The 20,109-nt window shown below is 40.8% G+C and overlaps 1 protein-coding gene across 8 annotated transcripts in view; it reads right to left on the bottom strand.

The window, feature by feature from the left end:
• The window catches only part of ESRRG (estrogen related receptor gamma), a 1,000,720-nt gene that overhangs the window by 228,583 nt on the left and 752,028 nt on the right, over positions 1 to 20,109 (bottom strand). For 5 of the 8 annotated variants that reach the window (XM_073553347.1, XM_073553348.1, XM_073553349.1 and 2 more), the window contains one exon: positions 10,456 to 10,584. The exons of the other annotated variants lie outside the window; for them this stretch is intronic. In XM_073553347.1, coding sequence (XP_073409448.1) covers positions 10,456 to 10,499 — 44 coding nt within the window. In that variant the 5' untranslated portion in view covers positions 10,500 to 10,584. The remainder of the gene's footprint in view (positions 1 to 10,455; positions 10,585 to 20,109) is intronic. 8 annotated transcript variants of the gene reach the window in all.

Below are 20,109 nucleotides of genomic sequence, written 5' to 3'. Positions count from 1 at the left end.
ATGACTTAGAGAGTCCACAACAATGGGTAAAACATATGGTATGACTTAGAGAGTCCACAGAAGTGGGTACAACATATGGTATGACTTAGAGAGTCCACAGCAGTGGGTACAACATATGGTGTGACTTAGAGAGTCCACAACAATGGGTAAAACATTTGGTATGACTTAGAGAGTCCACAGAAGTGGGTACAACATATGGTATGGCTTAGAAAGTCCCCAACAATGGGTAAAACATATGGTATGACTTAGAGAGTCTGCTGTAGTGAGCATAACATACATAGTGACTAAGAGAGTCCACAGCAGGAGGCATGACATATGGTATGGCTTAGAGAGTCTGCCATAGTGAGCATATATCATTCATCATGACTTAGAGCGTCCACAGCAGTGAACATAACACATGATTACCGAGTCCACTGTAGTAACATACTGTACGACTTAGAGAACCCACTGCCTCGAGCGTAACCAAGTGTCCACTGCAATTAACATCGACTCATATTTGACTTGGAGAGTCCATTGAGCGAGTAAAGCCAACAATATAATTTAGGGAGTCCCCTACAGAGAACATAACAGGGATTCTTATTAAGGATTATAATACGTTTTTCTTCTTTCACATAGTTAGGAGCATATAGTTAGTTTTACTCTTCAGTGGTGGCTTCTACAAAAACCTGTTCAATCACTTTTTTTAATGCAGTTTGGGCTTTTGTTTTCCTGTATACATACATGTATATACGTATATACAGCATGTATACATATATACAGTGAATCTTCGGCTCGTTCCTCATACCTCACCATCGCATCACCTCCCTTTTCGTATTTACACACAACCTAAATAATTCACGCTGCCTGTTTTTCCAGACCAAGTGCTCTTGTGTTGAAGTCTGCGATGAGCTACTGCAGATACCAGATGGACACATGAATGCAGCAGGTGGGACAGATGGCGGAGCGCCCTGTCTGACGCTAGCTGCCTCCGCTTGGAGGGGCTTGTCTTCCAGGTATACTCTTGTCACTGGAGCAAGAGAGCAGCATGTGGGCAGAGAAATGTATAGCAAAAGACAGGCGCACTATGGATGAGAGAGCATCGTTACATGAATTTGTTTTTGTGTAGTGGAGGCTATCGATGCAGAATTAGGTTAAACACTAAGCGCCAAAACAATATTGACTCAAAAGTCAAGTATTAAATAGAAAAATGCAATAAATGCAAAACCATTCTATCATATTCACACAAAAAAAAAATAATACATAAACTACATGCGGTAGTGAGTATATGATTATCTTTGGAATATTAGTCACATAAGCAGTTCCATAAAGAAAATTTTGTTTTCTTTGCTAGGCATAATTTTTTTTGTTAGTTTTTTTTTTGGTATGATTAGGTATGGTTGGATTATTTCTTGGTCCAGTGGTACAAAAGTCAAACAGCACCCCTGGAGGCCAATTGTTGGTACTAATCAGTCATGAGTACTAACTACTTATGTCACGTGCCGTAGGAGGATGTTCACCGTCTTCACTGGACTGTAGTGGGCTGCTAAAGCCACCACAAAAAGAAGACCCTTTAATGTATTAGATGAACTGCCATTTCACCCCTTTCATCTCCATTTTTTTGGATCTAAAAATTTCCAGTAGTATTGCATAAATGGTAAGTCTCAATGCCCTCAGTTACTTGGTTTAAAAAGACTAATTCAAAATACCTTCTATTGGCTAAAAAAAAGAAAAATTACAAAGAGTAAGTCTAGAGGAGCTAGAGCTTAGCTACAGCACATCTCCACATTATTTTAATTGGGAATGGAGTAATGCTGTAGAGGTGATGGAGTAAAACTGAACACAGTGACTCTCCTAACTAACAGACACAGTGACTCTCCTGCCTCACAGACAGTGACTCTCCTGCCTCACAGACAGTGACTCTCCGGCCTCACAGACAGTGACTCTCCGGCCTCACAGACAGTGACTCTCCGGCCTCACAGACAGTGACTCTCCGGCCTCACAGACACAGTGACTCTCCTACCTCACAGACACAGTGACTCTCCTACCTCACAGACACAGTGACTCTCCTACCTCACAGACACAGTGACTCTCCTGCTTCACAAACACAGTGACTCTCCGGCCTCACAGACACAGTGACTCTCCGGCCTCACAAGCACAGTGACTATCCTAACTAACAGACACTGTGACTCTCCTGCCTCACAGACAGTGACTCTCCTGCCTCACAGACACAGTGACTCTCCGGCCTCACAGACAGTGACTCTCCTGCCTCACAGACAGTGACTCTCCGGCCTCACAGACAGTGACTCTCCGGCCTCACAGACACAGTGACTCTCCTACCTCACAGACACAGTGACTCTCCTACCTCACAGACACAGTGACTCTCCTGCTTCACAAACACAGTGACTCTCCGGCCTCACAGACACAGTGACTCTCCGGCCTCACAAGCACAGTGACTATCCTAACTAACAGACACTGTGACTCTCCTGCCTCACAGACAGTGACTCTCCTGCCTCACAGACACAGTGACTCTCCGGCCTCACAGACACAGTGACTCTCCGGCCTCACCGACACAGTGACTCTCCGGCCTCACCGACACAAGATGGAATACTTGCTATAGATGGGGTGCACCTTACGAAGACTGGAAAGCATGTATTTGGAAGTCGCCTTGCTACACTTGTAAGGAGAGCTTTAAACTAGAACAACATGGGAAGGGAAGCAAAAGACCAGAAAAAGCCATACACCTGACAAATGCTATTGAGAACTCTGCTATTAGAAGTGGAAAGGAAGAACAAAGACAAAAGAATCTAATTAATAAAAATATTGGAGAAAGAGAAACCAATCACAAACTAAAATGTTTCTATACTAATGCACAAAGCATGGGCAACAAACAAGGAGAATTGGAACTACTAACACAGGAAAAGAAATATGATGTCATTGGAATCACTGAAACTTGGTGGGACGATACACATGATTGGAATACAAGACTAGAAGGATACAACTTATTTGCAAGAAACAGACTTGATAAACGAGGAGGAGGTGTCGCATTGTATGTTAGAAACGCTTATATCTGCACAGAGATTGAAGCTTCAGAGACTGGGAGTTCTGTGGAAACTGTTTGGGTAAGAATACAAGGACAGAACAATGGAAAGGACACCATTGTAGGCATTTACTACAGGCCGCCTGTGCAAGCTGAAGATATGGATGAACTCTTTATGCATCAAATGGCCAAGTTCTCCCAAAAATATGACATAGTTGTCATGGGAGATTTCAACTATCCAGACATTTGTTGGGAATCTCTCTCAGGCAAAACTAACAGGTCAAGGAAATTCTTATCCTCTCTGGCTGACAACTTTATCTTCCAAAAGGTAGGGGAGAAAACAAGGGGAACTGCTACCTTGGATCTAATCCTTATAAACAGGGAGGAAATGGTTGAGGAGGTAAAAGTGGCTGGGACCCTAGGAGGTAGCGACCATGCTATTTTAGAATTTTGGATAACTAGAGGCGGAAGACCTGTGAAGACTCAGACGTCAAGGTTAGATTTCAGAAAGGCAGATTTTAAGGGATTCAAAAAGAGAATTGGAGGGATCCAATGGCTGGATATCCTTAAAGACAAAAATGTCCAGGAAGGATGGGAAATCTTGAAAAATTAAATTCTCAAAGCACAATTGTTAACAATTCCGAAAAGAGGGAAGAATAGGAAGCATTTAAGGAAGCCAGGATGGATGAACACAGAACTTAAGCACATGCTAAAAAGGAAGAAAAAAATGTTTATAAAATGGAAAGAGGGAGGCATATCTAAAGAAGAATATAATGCTGTCTGCAGAACCTGCAGGGCACAAATCAGATTATCTAAAGCTGACAATGAATTGAGGCTTGCAAGAGATGTCAAAGGCAATAATAAAGGATTTTGGGGATATGTCAAAAGTAAAAGAAAAGTCAAAGATGCTATAGGATTTTTACAGGATGAAAATGATGAAATGGTAAGACAGGATGTTGAGAAGGCCGAACTTTTAAATTCCTATTTTGCATCTGTTTTCTCTCAGAAAGGAAATGTGACATCAACTGTTCTTCACTGTCCTATTAAGGGAATAGAAGAATCCAGGATATATATAAACAGAAAGATAGTGAGGAAACACTTAGCTAACCTAAATGAATTCAAGTCTCCAGGTCCAGATGAATTACACCCCAGAGTACTGAAGGAGATAGCAGAAGAAATTTTTGAACCCCTCTCCATAATCTTTGAAAATTCTTGGAAAACAGGAGAAGTCCCAGAAGACTGGAGAAGAGCAAATGTTGTTCCTATCTTCAAAAAGGGGAAGAAGGTGGACCCAGGCAACTATAGGCCGGTGAGTCTGACTTCTATACCAGGAAAGATCTTTGAACAAATTATTAAACAACATGTATGTCAATACCTGGATAAGAATGAAGTGATTAAACAGAGTCAGCATGGGTTTGTAACTAGTAAGTCATGTCAGACTAACTTAATTTCCTTCTATGACGGAATCACTGATTGGGTGGATCAAGGAAATGCTGTAGATATAGTATATCTTGACTTCAGCAAAGCATTTGACAAAGTATCTCATACAATCCTTATTGAAAAAATGACTAAGTATGGAATGGACAAGGCAACTGTTAGGTGGATTCATAACTGGCTTAGTGATCGGACCCAAAGAGTGGTCGTAAATGGCTGCACATCCAGTTGGAAGAATGTCTCAAGTGGGGTACCACAGGGCTCTGTCCTGGGCCCTGTATTGTTCAACATCTTTATCAACGATTTAGATGAAGGAATTGAGGGTAAACTGATTAAATTTGCTGATGACACAAAGCTAGGAGGGATAGCTAATACTAGAAGAGAGAGAGAGGATTCAAAAAGATATAAATAAACTGGAGAAGTGGGCAGCAACTAACAGAATGGTTTTTAACAGGGAAAAATGCAAAGTACTACATCTGGGCAATAAAAATGAAAAAAGCATATACAGAATGGGAGGAATAGGCCTAAGCAACAGCACATGTGAAAAAGACTTGGGTATACTAATAGATCACAGACTGAATATGAGTCAACAGTGTGATGCAGCAGCAAAAAAAGCAAATGCAATTCTAGGATGTATTAACAGAAGCATACAGTCTAGATCACGTGAAGTCATTATTTCCCTCTACTCCTCTTTGGTCAGACCTCATCTGGAATATTGTGTCCAGTTTTGGGCACCACATTTTAAAAAAGACATCAACAAACTGGAGCAAGTTCAGAAAAGAGCAACCAGAATGGTGACCGGTCTGCAAACCCTGTCTTATGAGGAAAGGTTGCAGGATTTGGGATTGTTTAGTTTGCAAAAGAGAAGACTGAGAGGAGACTTAATAGCTGTCTACAAATATCTAAAGGGCTGTCACATTGTAGAAGGATCAACTTTATTCTCATTTGCACAAGGAAAGACTAGAAGCAATGGGATGAAACTGAATGGGAGGAGACACAGATTAGATATTAGAAAAAACTTTTTGACAGTTAGGGTGATCAATGAGTGGAACAAGCTGCCACGAGAAGTGGTGAGTTCTCCTTCAATGGATGTCTTCAAACAGAGGCTGGACAGACATCTGACTGGGATGATTTAGCGAATCCTGCTTTGAGCAGGGGGTTGGACCAGATGGCCCAGGAGGTCCTTTCCAACTCTACGATTCTATGATTCTATGATTCTATGACACAGTGACTCTCCGGCCTCACAGACACAGTGACTCTCCTGCCTCACAGACACAGTGACTCTCCTGCCTCACAGACACAGTGACTCTCCTACCTCACAGACACAGTGACTCTCCGGCCTCACAAGCACAGTGACTCTCCTAACTAACAGACACTGTGACTCTCCTGCCTCACAGACACAGTGACTCTCCTGCCTCACAGACACAGTGACTCTCCTGCCTCACAGACACAGTGACTCTCCGGCCTCACAGACACAGTGACTCTCCGGCCTCACAGACACAGTGACTCTCCGGCCTCACAGACACAGTGACTCTCCGGCCTCACAGACACAGTGACTCTCCGGCCTCACAGACACAGTGACTCTCCGGCCTCACAGACACAGTGACTCTCCTACCTCACAGACACAGTGACTCTCCGGCCTCACAGACACAGTGACTCTCCTGCCTCACAGACACAGTGACTCTCCTGCCTCACAGACACAGTGACTCTCCGGCCTCACAGACACAGTGACTCTCTGGCCTCACAGACACAGTGACTCTCTGGCCTCACAGACACAGTGACTCTCCTGCCTCACAGACACAGTGACTCTCCGGCCTCACAGACACAGTGACTCTCCTACCTCACAGACACAGTGACTCTCCAGCCTCACAGACACAGTGACTCTCCAGCCTCACAGACACAGTGACTCTCCTGCCTCACAGACACAGTGGCTCTCCGGCCTCACAGACACAGTGACTCTCCTACCTCACAGACACAGTGACTCTCCAGCCTCACAGACACAGTGACTCTCCAGCCTCACAGACACAGTGACTCTCCTGCCTCACAGACACAATGACTCTCCAGCCTCACAGACACAATGACTCTCCAGCCTCACAGACACAGTGACTCTCCTGCCTCATAGACACAGTGGCTCTCTGGCCTCACAGACACAGTGACTCTCCTGCCTCACAGACACAGTGACTCTCCTGCCTCACAGACACAGTGACTCTCCTGCCTCACAGACACAGTGACTCTCCTGCCTAACAGACACAGTGACTCTCCTGCCTCACAGACACAGTGACTCTCCTGCCTCATAGACACAGTGACTCTCCTGCCTCATAGACACAGTGACTCTCCTGCCTCATAGACACAGTGACTCTCCTGCCTCATAGACACAGTGACTCTCCTGCCTCATAGACACAGTGACCCTCCTGCCTCACAGACACAGTGACCCTCCTGCCACACAGAAAGAGTGACTCTCCTGCCTCATAGACACAGTGACTCTCCTGCCTAACAGACACAGTGACTCTCCTGCCTCACAGACACAGTGACTCTCCGGCCTCACAGACACAGTGACTCTCCGGCCTCACAGACACAGTGACTCTCCTGCCTCACAGACACAGTGACTCTCCTGCCTCACAGACACAGTGACTCTCCTGCCTCACAGACACAGTGACTCTCCAGCCTCAAAGACACAGTGACTCTCCTGCCTCACAGACACAGTGACTCTCCTGCCTCACAGACACAGTGACTCTCCAGCCTCAAAGACACAGTGACTCTCCTGCCTCACAGACACAGTGACTCTCCTGCCTCACAGACACAGTGACTCTCTGGCCTCACAGACACAGTGACTCTCCGGCCTCACAGACACAGTGACTCTCCTGCCTCACAGACACAGTGACTCTCCTGCCTCACAGACACAGTGACTCTCCAGCCTCAAAGACACAGTGACTCTCCTGCCTCACAGACACAGTGACTCTCCTGCCTCACAGACACAGTGACTCTCTGGCCTCACAGACACAGTGACTCTCCGGCCTCACAGACACAGTGACTCTCCGGCCTCACAGACACAGTGAGTCTCCGGCCTCACAGACACAGTGACTCTCCTGCCTCACAGACACAGTGACTCTCCTAACAGACACAGTGAGTCTCCTGTCTCACAGATATAGTGACAGTCCTAACTCACAAAGTGACTCACCTACCTCACAAACACAGTGACTCTCCTGCCTCACAGATGCAGTGACTCTCCTGCCTCACAGACACAGTGACTCTACTGCCTCAAAGACACAATGACTCTCCTGACAGACACAGTGACTCTCGTGTCTCACAGATACAGTGACTGTCCTAACTCACAGACACAGTGATTCTACTGCCTCACAGGCACAGGTGCTCTCCTGCATCACAGACACACTGATTCTCCAGCCTCAGAGACACAGTGACTCTCCTGCCTCACAGACACAGTGACTCTCCTAGCTATCAGACACAGTGGATCTCCTTACTCATAGACACAGTGACTCTCCTATCTATTTCTCTCTATTCATTAAATCTTTATTATTCTATTTATTATCTATTTTCTCCACATATTAATCTTCTTCATTGTTGTGCTGTCACACAGTATCTGTATGGTTTTAGAATTTTGTGGTTTTCTCTCCCTATCACTATGACTAAGCTGTGAGCCATGAAGTCCTGTTACTATCCAAATTCACTGCAAAATGACTGCTGCATTCTCTGCCCCAGCTTTTATGCAGGCTATGATAGTTCATACTGATTGTCTATGCTACACCATATGATGTGAAAGCTTTAAGGTATCATGGGGAAGCATGCTCCAAGTCATGTGATTTTTTTTATAGCTGAAGCAACCTTCTCCAATGCATAAAATGGCCATTTTAAGTGACTCAAATGAAGCAAATCGCATCTTGTGTAAATCTGCTGGGATCAGCGAGTTCCTAAAAATTCTACACAAATTCGATTTGCATTGAATCAATTTGCCCATCTCTAGTAATTAACTAATTTAATTTTAATTTGGAACATTTTTACACAGCTAGATATTACATTGGCGAATTACACACTGGATATTCAAGAAGAATCTCCCAATGATGTGGATACTGAAGCTCGGTCGGAGGTCCATGACTTCCTGTGGTTATAGGTGACTATCGGGCCGAGTATGAAGAGTCACCGCCAGGCAGTCACACGCTACTGACTCCTCTTGTACCGTCTTTCTAGCAGGTTTCCTGTAACACTTTCTGTAATGATGCAGAAGTTAAACACTCAACTACAGTGATTTTCCCACTTGTGCCATTAACATCAGAATTATGGCCTACATGAATATGAGTTTGGAGGAAGACATTTTTTTTTTTACGCTAAGTCTTAAGCAGTAATTTCACAGGCCCTAGACCACAGGATCCATTTAGGATGTCTCATGACCAGTCTGTGCTGTATCCGGCTGGGATGTGGGATTTTCATACGAAATCTGTGAGTAATAAGCTAGGCTTATTATCTAATGACTTGCGAAATACAAGTAGATTTTATAGAGATATGTAGATAAATGGACATGTATGATGCAGAAAGATAAAGAAATATGAGGTAGAACGATACATAGATGTAAAATAAGAAAATGGAGCGATACTAAGGGGGCATAATGACAAGGGTGCAATCCTCACGATATTGAGCACACAATTGCTCATGAACATATAAAAAGGTAGCACTAAAAAAAGCTTATGGGTGAATAAAGTCTTCACCCTCTGGATTTTTTCCTGTTTTTTTGGATAGATAGATAGATAGATACTGTAGATAGATAGAAAATAGATACATAGATAGATGATAGATAGATAGATAGATAGATAGATAGATAGATACCGTAGATAGATAGAAAATAGATACATAGATAGATAATAGAAAGAATGATAGTTGATAGATAGACAGAGTAGATAGATAGATAATAGCTAGATATCCAGAAAATGCAGCACTCCAAAAGTCCAAAATATAGTGATTTATTGACCCATATAATGTTTTGCCCAGATAGCTAGATAGATATATAATAGATAGATATATAATAGATAGATATATAATAGATAGATATATAATAGACAGATAGATAAATAGACAGACAGATAGGTAGATAGATGATAGATGATCGATAATAGATATATAAATAGATAATAGATAGATGATAGATAAATAGATGATAGATAGATAGATAGATAATAGATAGAGATAGATAATATATAGATAGATACATAGATAAACAGATAATAGATTGATGGATAGATAGATAATAGATAGCTAGATAGATAGATAAACAGATAATAGATAGATGATAGATAGATAGATAAATAGCTAGATAGCTAGATAGATAGACAGATGATAGATAGATAGATAGATAGATAAATAGACAGATAATAGGTAGATAGGAGATAGATGTATAGATAGCTAGATCATAGATTATAAATAGATATATAATAGATAGATGATTGATAGATAGATAGATAGATAGAAAGAAATATAGATATATAATAGACAGATCGATAATAGATAGATGATAGATACAGAAGATTTATAGATTAAAAAAATTCTTTGCATGAACATTTTGCAAACTGCACTCAACTTGGTGCATGAGACAAGATAATATTATCACAAGTCGCGAAAACGCTATTTTCTCCCATATAATCTCTTCTTCGCTATCTTACCCTTATTCTGACAACTTTTCAGAACTGTAAAGTTAAAGGTAAAAAAAAAAGTAAAAAAAAAGTATGTCTAAAACACAGCGAGTATGATGACCACCGTGTGCTCCGCTCTGGACTTTGCTTAGTAAAGGCCCCCACTAGCTGTCTTGTCATCGTGCTGTTATGTGCTTCTTACAGTGCAAACAGTTGCGTCACAGCGTCTATTTTTACACAGTATCTCTTTAAAAATATAAAAATGCCAAAACTCCATGATAATCATGTATACACATATATGCATCTCTGCGATCAATGGGCAGCGTGTGTGCACTGTCGTGTAAATAAATAGAAAAAAAAAAGTCTTACTTCATCCATGGTTGAGACAAGTTAGGAAAATCCCTGGAAGTCATCTTGTTTTAAAATTAGGAGTCCAACGAAATGCTCTTTATTTTATTTTCCTATATTCTCCAATATTTGATCTGTACACTCTGAAAACTAAGAAAGAGAAGATTCATTCTGTGCTCTCTTGTCCTCCCTTTGCCATGATAAACAGATTAACCCCCATTGGCTGCTCGCTAATCTGAACATTTTTCACATATGAAAGGGTTAAAAAAAAAATACACAACCTCAGCTTCCAAAATCTTACTTGTCCCCTGCAGTGTACAAGTACACAATGGATCAGGTACCTATACAGCATATTAGTACGCATCACATCCACACGACAAGATATAGATGATTTGAAGGAAATCCAAAAATTTCCACCTTAAGGAGAAAGCAAAAACTTTACGGGACGATCAAGATCTATTCTACGAAAAATGGCTGTGAAGAAACAAACAAACAAAAAAAAAAAACAAACAAAAGACCGTTTGGCTTTATCCAAATAAATAATAGCATTTTTGAAACACAGATGGTTGTGAAGAAATCAGAATTCTTCACCGTTATGGAAAAACAAAAACATTCCATTTCGACTCGATGGCACATATTGTCTTGGCGGCTTTTACAATGTGTTACTATGTTTAGGGTTCTGATTGAGTCTTTATTTAGCTACCCCAGTGACAGATGCACTTGTGAACCTGTTATAGCCAAGATGACATCACGGGCCGCTACAGCCACTGTGGTCCCCTCCTCTACACCTGCTACATTAAGGGGTTAACCTACGTCGTTTACTAAAATTATCAGATCAATCGCTCTTGGAAAAAATTTTTTATATTTTTACAGACGTTCCTTTGAGCTCCAAAAATAAGTATCCTCAAAAAAAAGTGTTTTTTAATCCTGGTTGTAAACGAGAATAGGAAAAATGCACAAGAGGTGACCAACAATCCGAGGGTACAAAATTAGGACACGGATCTATAGGCAATCTAAGGGTGGTGGAGGTAACAGTCAGTAACAAATATTAGGATCGAATAATTATATTCGGAACCCAAAAAAAATCAATGATTTAAGTGAAGAATTTTAAAAAAAAAGTTTTGGGGGGAAATTAGTGCATTTAGGAGTATTCGAAAATTTTATAAAAAATATGGCCCACGATACGTTTTACTGCAATTCTCTCGGCAATTTTGGTTCTTACACCAACTCACGACTTGCATATTACTGCCCCCTAGCCCCTCTAATATTGAACACTGAATACTAATTGTAGCCTCGAGAGAAGTTGATGACATAATAGTAGGCGTTAACAAACAATTTTGTGAAATGAGTTCATTTACGAATATGCAAAAAAATAAGCAAATTGGACCAATTTTATCAACATGATAACTTGGCGGCACTGCATTTTTTTTTAGTCCTGACGCCACTTCGACACTAGCTTATACAGTAACTCCTCCTTGATCCATTTTGGCCACAGTTTTTGTTTTTCTCTTAACTCACAGACAGTGACTCTCCTGCTTCACAGACACAGTGACTCTCCTGCCTCACAGACACATTGACTGTCCTGCCTCACAGACACATTGACTGTCCTGCCTCACAGACACATTGACTGTCCTGCCTCACAGGCACCATGACTCTCCGGCCTCACAGACACAGTGACTCTCCGGCCTCACAGACACAGTGACTCTCCGGCCTCACAGACACAGTGACTCTCCTGCCTCACAGACACAGTGACTCTCCTGCCTCACAGACACAGTGACTCTCCTACCTCACAGACACAGTGACTCTCCTGCCTCACAGACACAGTGACTCTCCTGCCTCACAGACACAGTGACTCTCCTGCCTCACAGACACAGTGACTCTCCTGCCTCACAGACACAGTGACTCTCCTGCCTCACAGACACAGTGACTCTCCTGCCTCACAGACACAGTGACTCTCCTGCCTCACAGACACAGTGACTCTCCTGCCTCACAGACACAGTGACTCTCCTACCTCACAGACACAGTGACTCTCCTGCCTCACAGACACAGTGACTCTCCTGCCTCACAGACACAGTGACTCTCCTGCCTCACAGACACAGTGACTCTCCTGCCTCACAGACACAGTGACTCTCCTGCCTCACAGACACAGTGACTCTCCTGCCTCACAGACACAGTGACTCTCCTGCCTCACAGACACAGTGACTCTCCTGCCTCACAGACACAGTGACTCTCTTGCCTTACACAGTGACTCTCCTGCCTCACAGACACAGTGACTCTCCTGCCTCACAGACACAGCGACTCTCTTGCCTTACACAGTGACTCTCCTGCCTCACAGACACAGTTATTCTACTGCCTCTCAGAGAAAGTAACTCTTCTAAAAAAATAAGCAAATGGGGCCAATTTTATCAACATAATAACTTGGCGGCACTGCATTTTTTTTAGTCCTGACGCCACTTCGACACTAGCATATACAGTAACTCCTCCTTGATCCATTTTGGCCACTGTTTTTGGAGTGAGTCTCAATATTGCTGGCTTCACACACTATTATTCAAAAAAAAAGTGAAGCAAAAAAAAAGCAAAAAGTCTGTGGTCAGAAGTTCCTTCGACAAATCTAAAATGATCTACACAAAATATGCTTTTGTTTGTAGCATTTCAGTGATTTTACTACTCATATATATATTTTTTCCCTTTATCTTTTTGATTAATTTTACTTTTTTTATCCAGATGAAAAATTGTAGTTACTTTGCCATTTTTTTTTAAATTTTCAACCTATATTAGGCTTCATTCAGAAATCAGTGATTTTTCTCTTTCCTCAGCCCCCCCCGAAAAAAGTGGTCCAATTTTCAATGACGATTCAGATTCAGACTTTCATCAGCGTTTCGTCAGCGTTTCAGTTTTCTATCTTCTGTGACTTTTTCGTATGAAAAAAAACCCCCTTAAAAATAACTTGCAAACTTTCTGCCATTACAGACAGCACAGTTTGGGGATCTCCTGATTTTTAAGCAACCGAAGACTTGCGTTGGCGAGTTTGATCAAAAATGGACGTGTCTCCGATTATATTTTGTGGTCCACTCGGTCCGCAAAAAAGACCCCACATTAATGTGAACAGCCGCCTAAACTATAAAGGATACGTGTTACAATACGCGGATAGAATGTGTACGTGAGAAACGGGGATGTCTGAAAGAGGCCTTAGATCTTTATAAAAAATACCATCTTCTACCCTTAATTTGAAGAGTCTTTCTTCCGCCCTCGACGAATGGATTTTAATTTTAACCCTATTAGTGAAGGGTTAAGTAATTGCAGCTGCACCAATCAGTTTGCACAGAGGACTGAGCACTGTTTAGTAAACAGGGAATGCTGGACTGCTCTGACTTCTGACTTCTGTGTCTTTGAAGACGGGGTGAAAGGGGCGTGTGGTTTCTGTTTTTAGTGTACACTCTGCTCCTCTCTTAATCCTGTTTTATGTAGTTCACACCTGCTGCCTACTCGCTGTCTGCTGAAGGCTTGTGGTTCTTGCAGCACCAGGCTAAGTCTCAGGGATACGGAGAGCTCCGATCAGCAGAGATACAACGTCAATTTCTCAACGAAAGCTCTACAAATTATGTTCAACCTTTCCCTTGATGCCAGACTACTTCTTTCATGGTCTTCTGAAATTCAGAGGCCATTGAAATAAAGATTATTTTATTCCCGAACATTAAAATTCCATTTTGGGTCAAATTACTATTTAGAATTTGTACTGAGACAGGAACAGAGGCGAAGATTGGGGCATGGGTCCTATGGGCAGACCTAGAAAGTGGTCAACGGAGCACACTGCCTTGGTCATGGTATTTAACTACACGACTTAAGCATCGGTCTAAACGTTTGCTTAGATGCACCTATGGGCCGGTAGATAAGTGGCTGCTACATTCGAAGCAACTTTTCTTAGGAGAGAGAAATAATTGGAAAGGTTTTATTTCAACCTTTCTGATGAGATGACTTGTATAGAGGTGTCCTTTCCTTTCTTTCTTGGCTTGTTGACATGTCGCAAAAGTGGTAGCATGATGTAATGATCTTAGGGGAAAAAAATTATTACGTGATATTCTGTAGGGAGATGTTTATGTTATACGTTCTTTTTTGTGGCCATCCAGTGGTCAGGATGTGAGTTGCAGTCTTTTATTCATAAAATATAGAGAAAGATAAGGATGGAGACGTCTGTATCAAGGGGCCATTGAGATATACACATAAACATGGGATTGGTTCCAATGAACCCACCAATATTTTTCATTTTATTTATTATGCTCAAATAGTGCTGTCATATTTTGCAGCACTTTACGGACATTATCATCACTGTCCCCACTGGGGTTCACAATGTAGATTTCCTATCAATATGTCTCTGGAGTATGGTAGGAAAGCGGAGAACAGGGAGGGAACTCAAGGGAAAAACATACAAACAAAACTCCTTGTAGATTTTGTCCTTGGTGGGATTTGACCCCAGCTTTGCTAACCATTGAGCCACCGTGTTGCCCACCGCATTGGGTCATCAGTGGAGAAGGGAGGACCGTGATCACTTTCTAATGAATTAAGCCAAGTTGAGTTTGCTATTTCTCACATTGGATCATGACATGATGACATGTCACCCAGTAGTTTTGCATAGGGCAACTGCAAAATCTTATTGACTTCATGTTGTCACAACGCTCACATGAGTAGTTCAATGACAATTTGAGTTTTGCTACATCTGTATAGATATCATGCATCAAAGCCAACATAAAAAATAAGGGTTATCTGGGAATATCTGGAACTTTGAATATTATTTTATACGAGTGGTGGATGAAGGTGATTGTCTGGGTTCTTCTGCAGAAGGTAATCGAGCCCTTCAATGGGTTGACATGGAGTGGGTGTTATTGAAAGGAATGCACTATAAATCTTGTCATTGTGGAATCCGCACCTAGCATCTTTTTTTAACAATTCAACCCTTTTTCTTCCCTTTTTTTTTGTTGCAGAAGATGATGTACAATTTGGTTCCAGCTGAAAAAAATCTCTGCGACCCACAGACTATTAGAGTCAGTGATCAAAGTTGAGGGTTAATGACCTCCAAATTATATGCAGAGGCGGGGAGCCCTGCCAGGTGCTGGCTTCACACTGTGAATTATAATATATCTGTATTAAACCCCAAGAGGAATCTGAGGTCCTGAAATAGCTCTCAAAACACCAATGAAGATCAGAAGTTATTTTTACAATTAAAATGTAATTTAAATAATTTAAAAAAAATAAAAAAAAACAAGTTTTTAAAAAAAAATTGAGAAATGATGAAACTTGAACCAAAGAATAAAATAATACAAAAATAACCCCATACACAGAATATGAAAACTCAATAATACATCACATACAGGAGAATAATGGTAGTGGATAAAGTCCATGTATACATACATAGCATTGATTTATACCTTCTTAAACAAGAAGGTCTGTTTTGTGCCACTGGTATACCAGGCTTTCAAAGAGTTAAAACGGTCAGGTTTAGGCAAGAGGACAAATTTATATTATTCACGACCACGTAGAACTTGTCCTGGCTGTACTAATAAAGTTGGATTAATCATCTCCAAACTAGGCATACCAAAAAAAAAACATTACGAGCAAAGGGGCAAATCGGGAGTGGAATGGGAAATCCGAGCTAATTGCTTTTAATTCCAACCTGGCTGAATGTAAAATGAGGAAAGAATATTCGAGAGGTCTGAAATTTCGCTAATAGATTGGGTCAAAATCTGAGTTTTGAGCTCAATCTTAGACTTCTGAAGTACTGTTGAAGGCACGTGGAGGGCTGTTAGAAAAATTATACTTTAACAAAATCTTAGATTTGATCTTTCACAAGAATTAATTTACTTAATTTAATAAAAGAACTCTCGTAAAGATATAGCAAGAAGAAGTGGTGAAAGTTGAGTCTTCCTTCAGCAATCCCAAAGAAGGCTCTCTAATAGAGATCTCTTAAGGTACTGTCACACTTAACAATGCACCAGCGATCCCGACCAGCGATATGACGCAGTCAGGATCGCTGGTGCTTCGCTAAGTGGTCGCTAGTGAGCTGCCACACAGGCAGATCTCACCAGCGACATAGCAGCAGTCGGGGGTCGCTACTTACCTGTCAGACGAGGCGATCCTGACGTCCCCCCGCCCGCGTCCACGCGTCGCTCGTCGGCGCCACAGGAAGCCCAGCAGGAATCTGACGACGAGAAATGGTCCAGGACGTTCTCGCGCGATCAGCGATGGACAGCGGGGGAGCCGGTCGGAAGTAAGTATCACACACAGCGATATCGCTAGCAATATCGCTGCTACGTCACAAAACCAGTGACGTAATAGCGATATTGCTAGCGATATCGCTTAGTGTGACAGGGCCTTTAGACCACATGGTGGCTTCTTGGTAAAACTATTTAACCCGACTTTTTAGGTTAAGTAGAGATAGGGGGATCTTTAAAAGGGATATTATTTTTTTAAGATAAAGGTCGAATTTATCAAGGAAATAAAATTACGATCTTGAAGCCTCACTTTAAATTGTCTCATTTTTGGCCAAGAATTTGTGTTCTAACGCAGGATAGGCAAGCAAATGAAAACCACTCAAGTCAAGCTTTCTATTATTAAGTGGCCTGTCGGTTTAAACTGTTACAGACAAAATGTTGGATTTTTTTTTTAAAGATCCATACACTTAAAAGTAAAGAATTTCTGAAGATAGGCATTTGGTCAATTTATCATCCTTGACCATTCAGTTTTCTTGTATTCCCCCCTGACCGTCTGTGAGGGATAGAAGAGAGGCACAGTGTCTTATCGAATCGTATTGATCACAAGGTGTCAGTGATCTAATCAAGAGCAATCAATACTAATCCAAAATCAATCAAAACACTTTTTACACTATCATTTATCAAATCGGAATGCAACAGCCACTTCCAAGCATAAAATGAAGAAAAATGAGAAATGCGACAGAGAGGAACGGAGACAAAGAGTAAGTAAGGGAAAAAGGGAATACAAACAGCCATATGAGTTAAGAAAACTCTCAAAATTTGTTAACCCCTCCAGATCTGCTCCTGACTATAATGAAGACATTAATCATCCTGTCTTGAGTCTAAATTATAAGTATATGCTAGTGAACCTAAACGCATCTCAGTGCAATCACAATGTTAAGCCAAGTCTAAATGAATCAAACACAATGGAGATCATGCGGATTAAATTTTAGGAATTAAATACTTGTATCGAGACTTAGCTGCACATAGGGAGAGTGCTTCTAAAGAACGAAAAACCCGGACAGTTGCCCTGTGCTGCAAGGAATGGAGTCAGAAAAGCTAAAGTATAGATAGTTTAAAGAGTTAAAAATAAATGAGCAATAAAGTCTAAAGTCCGTTACTACCATTTTTAGGACCTTAAGCCACCTAGGGGACAATATAGTTAATGTGCTAATAAAGGTAGCATTCTAGTTACCTTCTCATACCAGAAGACTAGTCACATCATGAAAGGCTAAACTTGGTAAATTTAAGCTTTAAGTGGTCGCACAACCTCCCTTCTTGTACTGCAATAATTTATGGAGTCGCCAACGCTGACTATGGTATCAAATGGACAACGGGTACCTTGTAATGCAATCAGCTGAGCTGGTAAATCTGCACTGCAGCAAAATAGACTTCAGCGCAGTAGGAAATGGTGCACCAAGTGGTTGCTTTGGCTACATTGCAGTAAGCTTCAAAATTTGCATTCCTTTTTTTTTGCGTTGAGTCTAGGTCTAAATCTGTAGCTAACTTTATCCATTCTCAGAATACAGTAAATTACATAGATACTTAGTATGGTGAAAAAAAAAAAGTAATAAGGTATGCCCATTCCATTAAGCCAGGGGAAAGGAGAAGACAAGGATGAAACACACTGTTGGGGGGACAAAACAACTTTTTTCCCTCTTTCAACTCCACTCTTGAAACAATAATTGAAAATAGTAACTATTTGATTCATTGGAGTCATTCTCAAGACATTAACCCATCTGATAATGATTCAAAACTTTTTTTTCCTCCTACAGACTCAAATAAATTGCAATAAAACAAACTTATAGCTTTGTATTTTGCAAAAAACATTCACAATTTGCATTGTTTTGGCCTTCTGACTCGCAAGCAAAGAAATCCCAATAACTAACGACTGAACCCTATTAGGCAAACTCGTAAATTTTATCCCCAAAGTCTTATGCAGTGTTAAATGGTTTCCAAGTACCTAGTTATCACCTAACATAGCCCGATACTTAGTAAACAGGGGTAAAATTTAGATAAAACCTTTAAAAATGTATCAAGATTATTAACATTTCATTTGTATTTGGGTTTAGTATTTTTCCCCAAAAATATATTACTTAATTGATTCTATTTAAGGAGCTAATGGACTTTTTTCCGTACCCCAAGACACGGCAATGGGCACCCAACAGGTTGGAGAGAACCCCAAAATCGGCAGCTATTTTGTTATTCTCTATTCCATGTATACATTTTTGTACATTGTGCTTGTTGTTTCAAGACAAGTAATCTACCCTACCATTCATAATTCTCCTCCACAAAAAAAAAGGAAAAGACCTGCAGCATCTAAAACATTCACTTCGGGTAATGTAAAAGCATTGGCATTTAACTGCCTTCGCGATAAGACGGTGCCAGTAAAACTGATTATTCTTTTCTTATTCAAAGCATATCAGCATTTCGAAAGCTCTTTCAATCTTATCAGGTGTATGAACAGTGAATTTAGTGAAAAACAGTTTGTTCGGCTCCTCATTCTCGTCGCTAGGCTATCAGATAAACCAAACTAACTAACTATATTTATACACAATCATTCTTAGAATGAAATCAGCAATGTAAACTGCTGATAGTGCACACTGTCGACACTACGCTGCGCAACGCTAGGCTGCGATAGACGCCAATGTACTTAGTCGGACAGGACAACCATTTTTAAATTTACATGTAATTAAAAGTTACATTGGAACATTATAAGCTGCATTAGCTGAAAAAAATATTTAAAAATGTGTAAAAAATTAACATTGTTATGTCACATTTTCACAAAACTTAAGCCACTTCATCCATTGGTAGATCGATATGTTACAAGCAAGTTAGCATAGACCTATATACTCTCACTTCTTTCCATAATTAATACGTAGGAAGCCAAAAAATAACATACTTAGGGTTTTTTTTCCCGTTTTGTTTTTCCAACCTGAATTTTGCTATAGTATATTATGGTGGACAGTTGTTCTCAGGGCATACTATCCATCAGCTTAGTTCAATTATGTGAGACGTGATGAATCTAGACGCAAATATAGGAATTATACTAATTAGTTATGGAACTTTTTTTGCAAAATTAAAAAAAAAAAAAATGATTTGCGAAATTTCATTCCTCAATAGGAATCTAGAAAAAAAAAAACAATTTTCTTTCTCAATGCTTTCTCTCTCCCTCTCTCTCACGTCGTAATCTTAAAAAGATTCCCTGTTATTGCCTGTTAGATTACAGAAAGTGACATGTTTTCACATTTTATTCACAGCTACGCTCTCTGGAACAAAGCTGCTAAATAACACTGATCTTTTCGGTTTCTGCGCCAAGCTCTATGGTGACTTGTTAGCTGACATTATCTGTAATGTTCCTGACGTATAGAATTACTGTTCAGACAAATCTATGGTTAACATTAGGTTTTAAAAAAAAATATGGAGGAAA

The sequence above is a fragment of the Dendrobates tinctorius genome, unplaced genomic scaffold (genome assembly GCF_039654945.1).
Source record: "Dendrobates tinctorius isolate UK_male_01 unplaced genomic scaffold, ASM3965494v1 ptg000201l, whole genome shotgun sequence".
NCBI lineage: Eukaryota > Metazoa > Chordata > Amphibia > Anura > Dendrobatidae > Dendrobates > Dendrobates tinctorius.
Note: the sequence above shows the minus strand (reverse complement) of the source record. Positions and strands in the feature narration are given on the sequence as shown.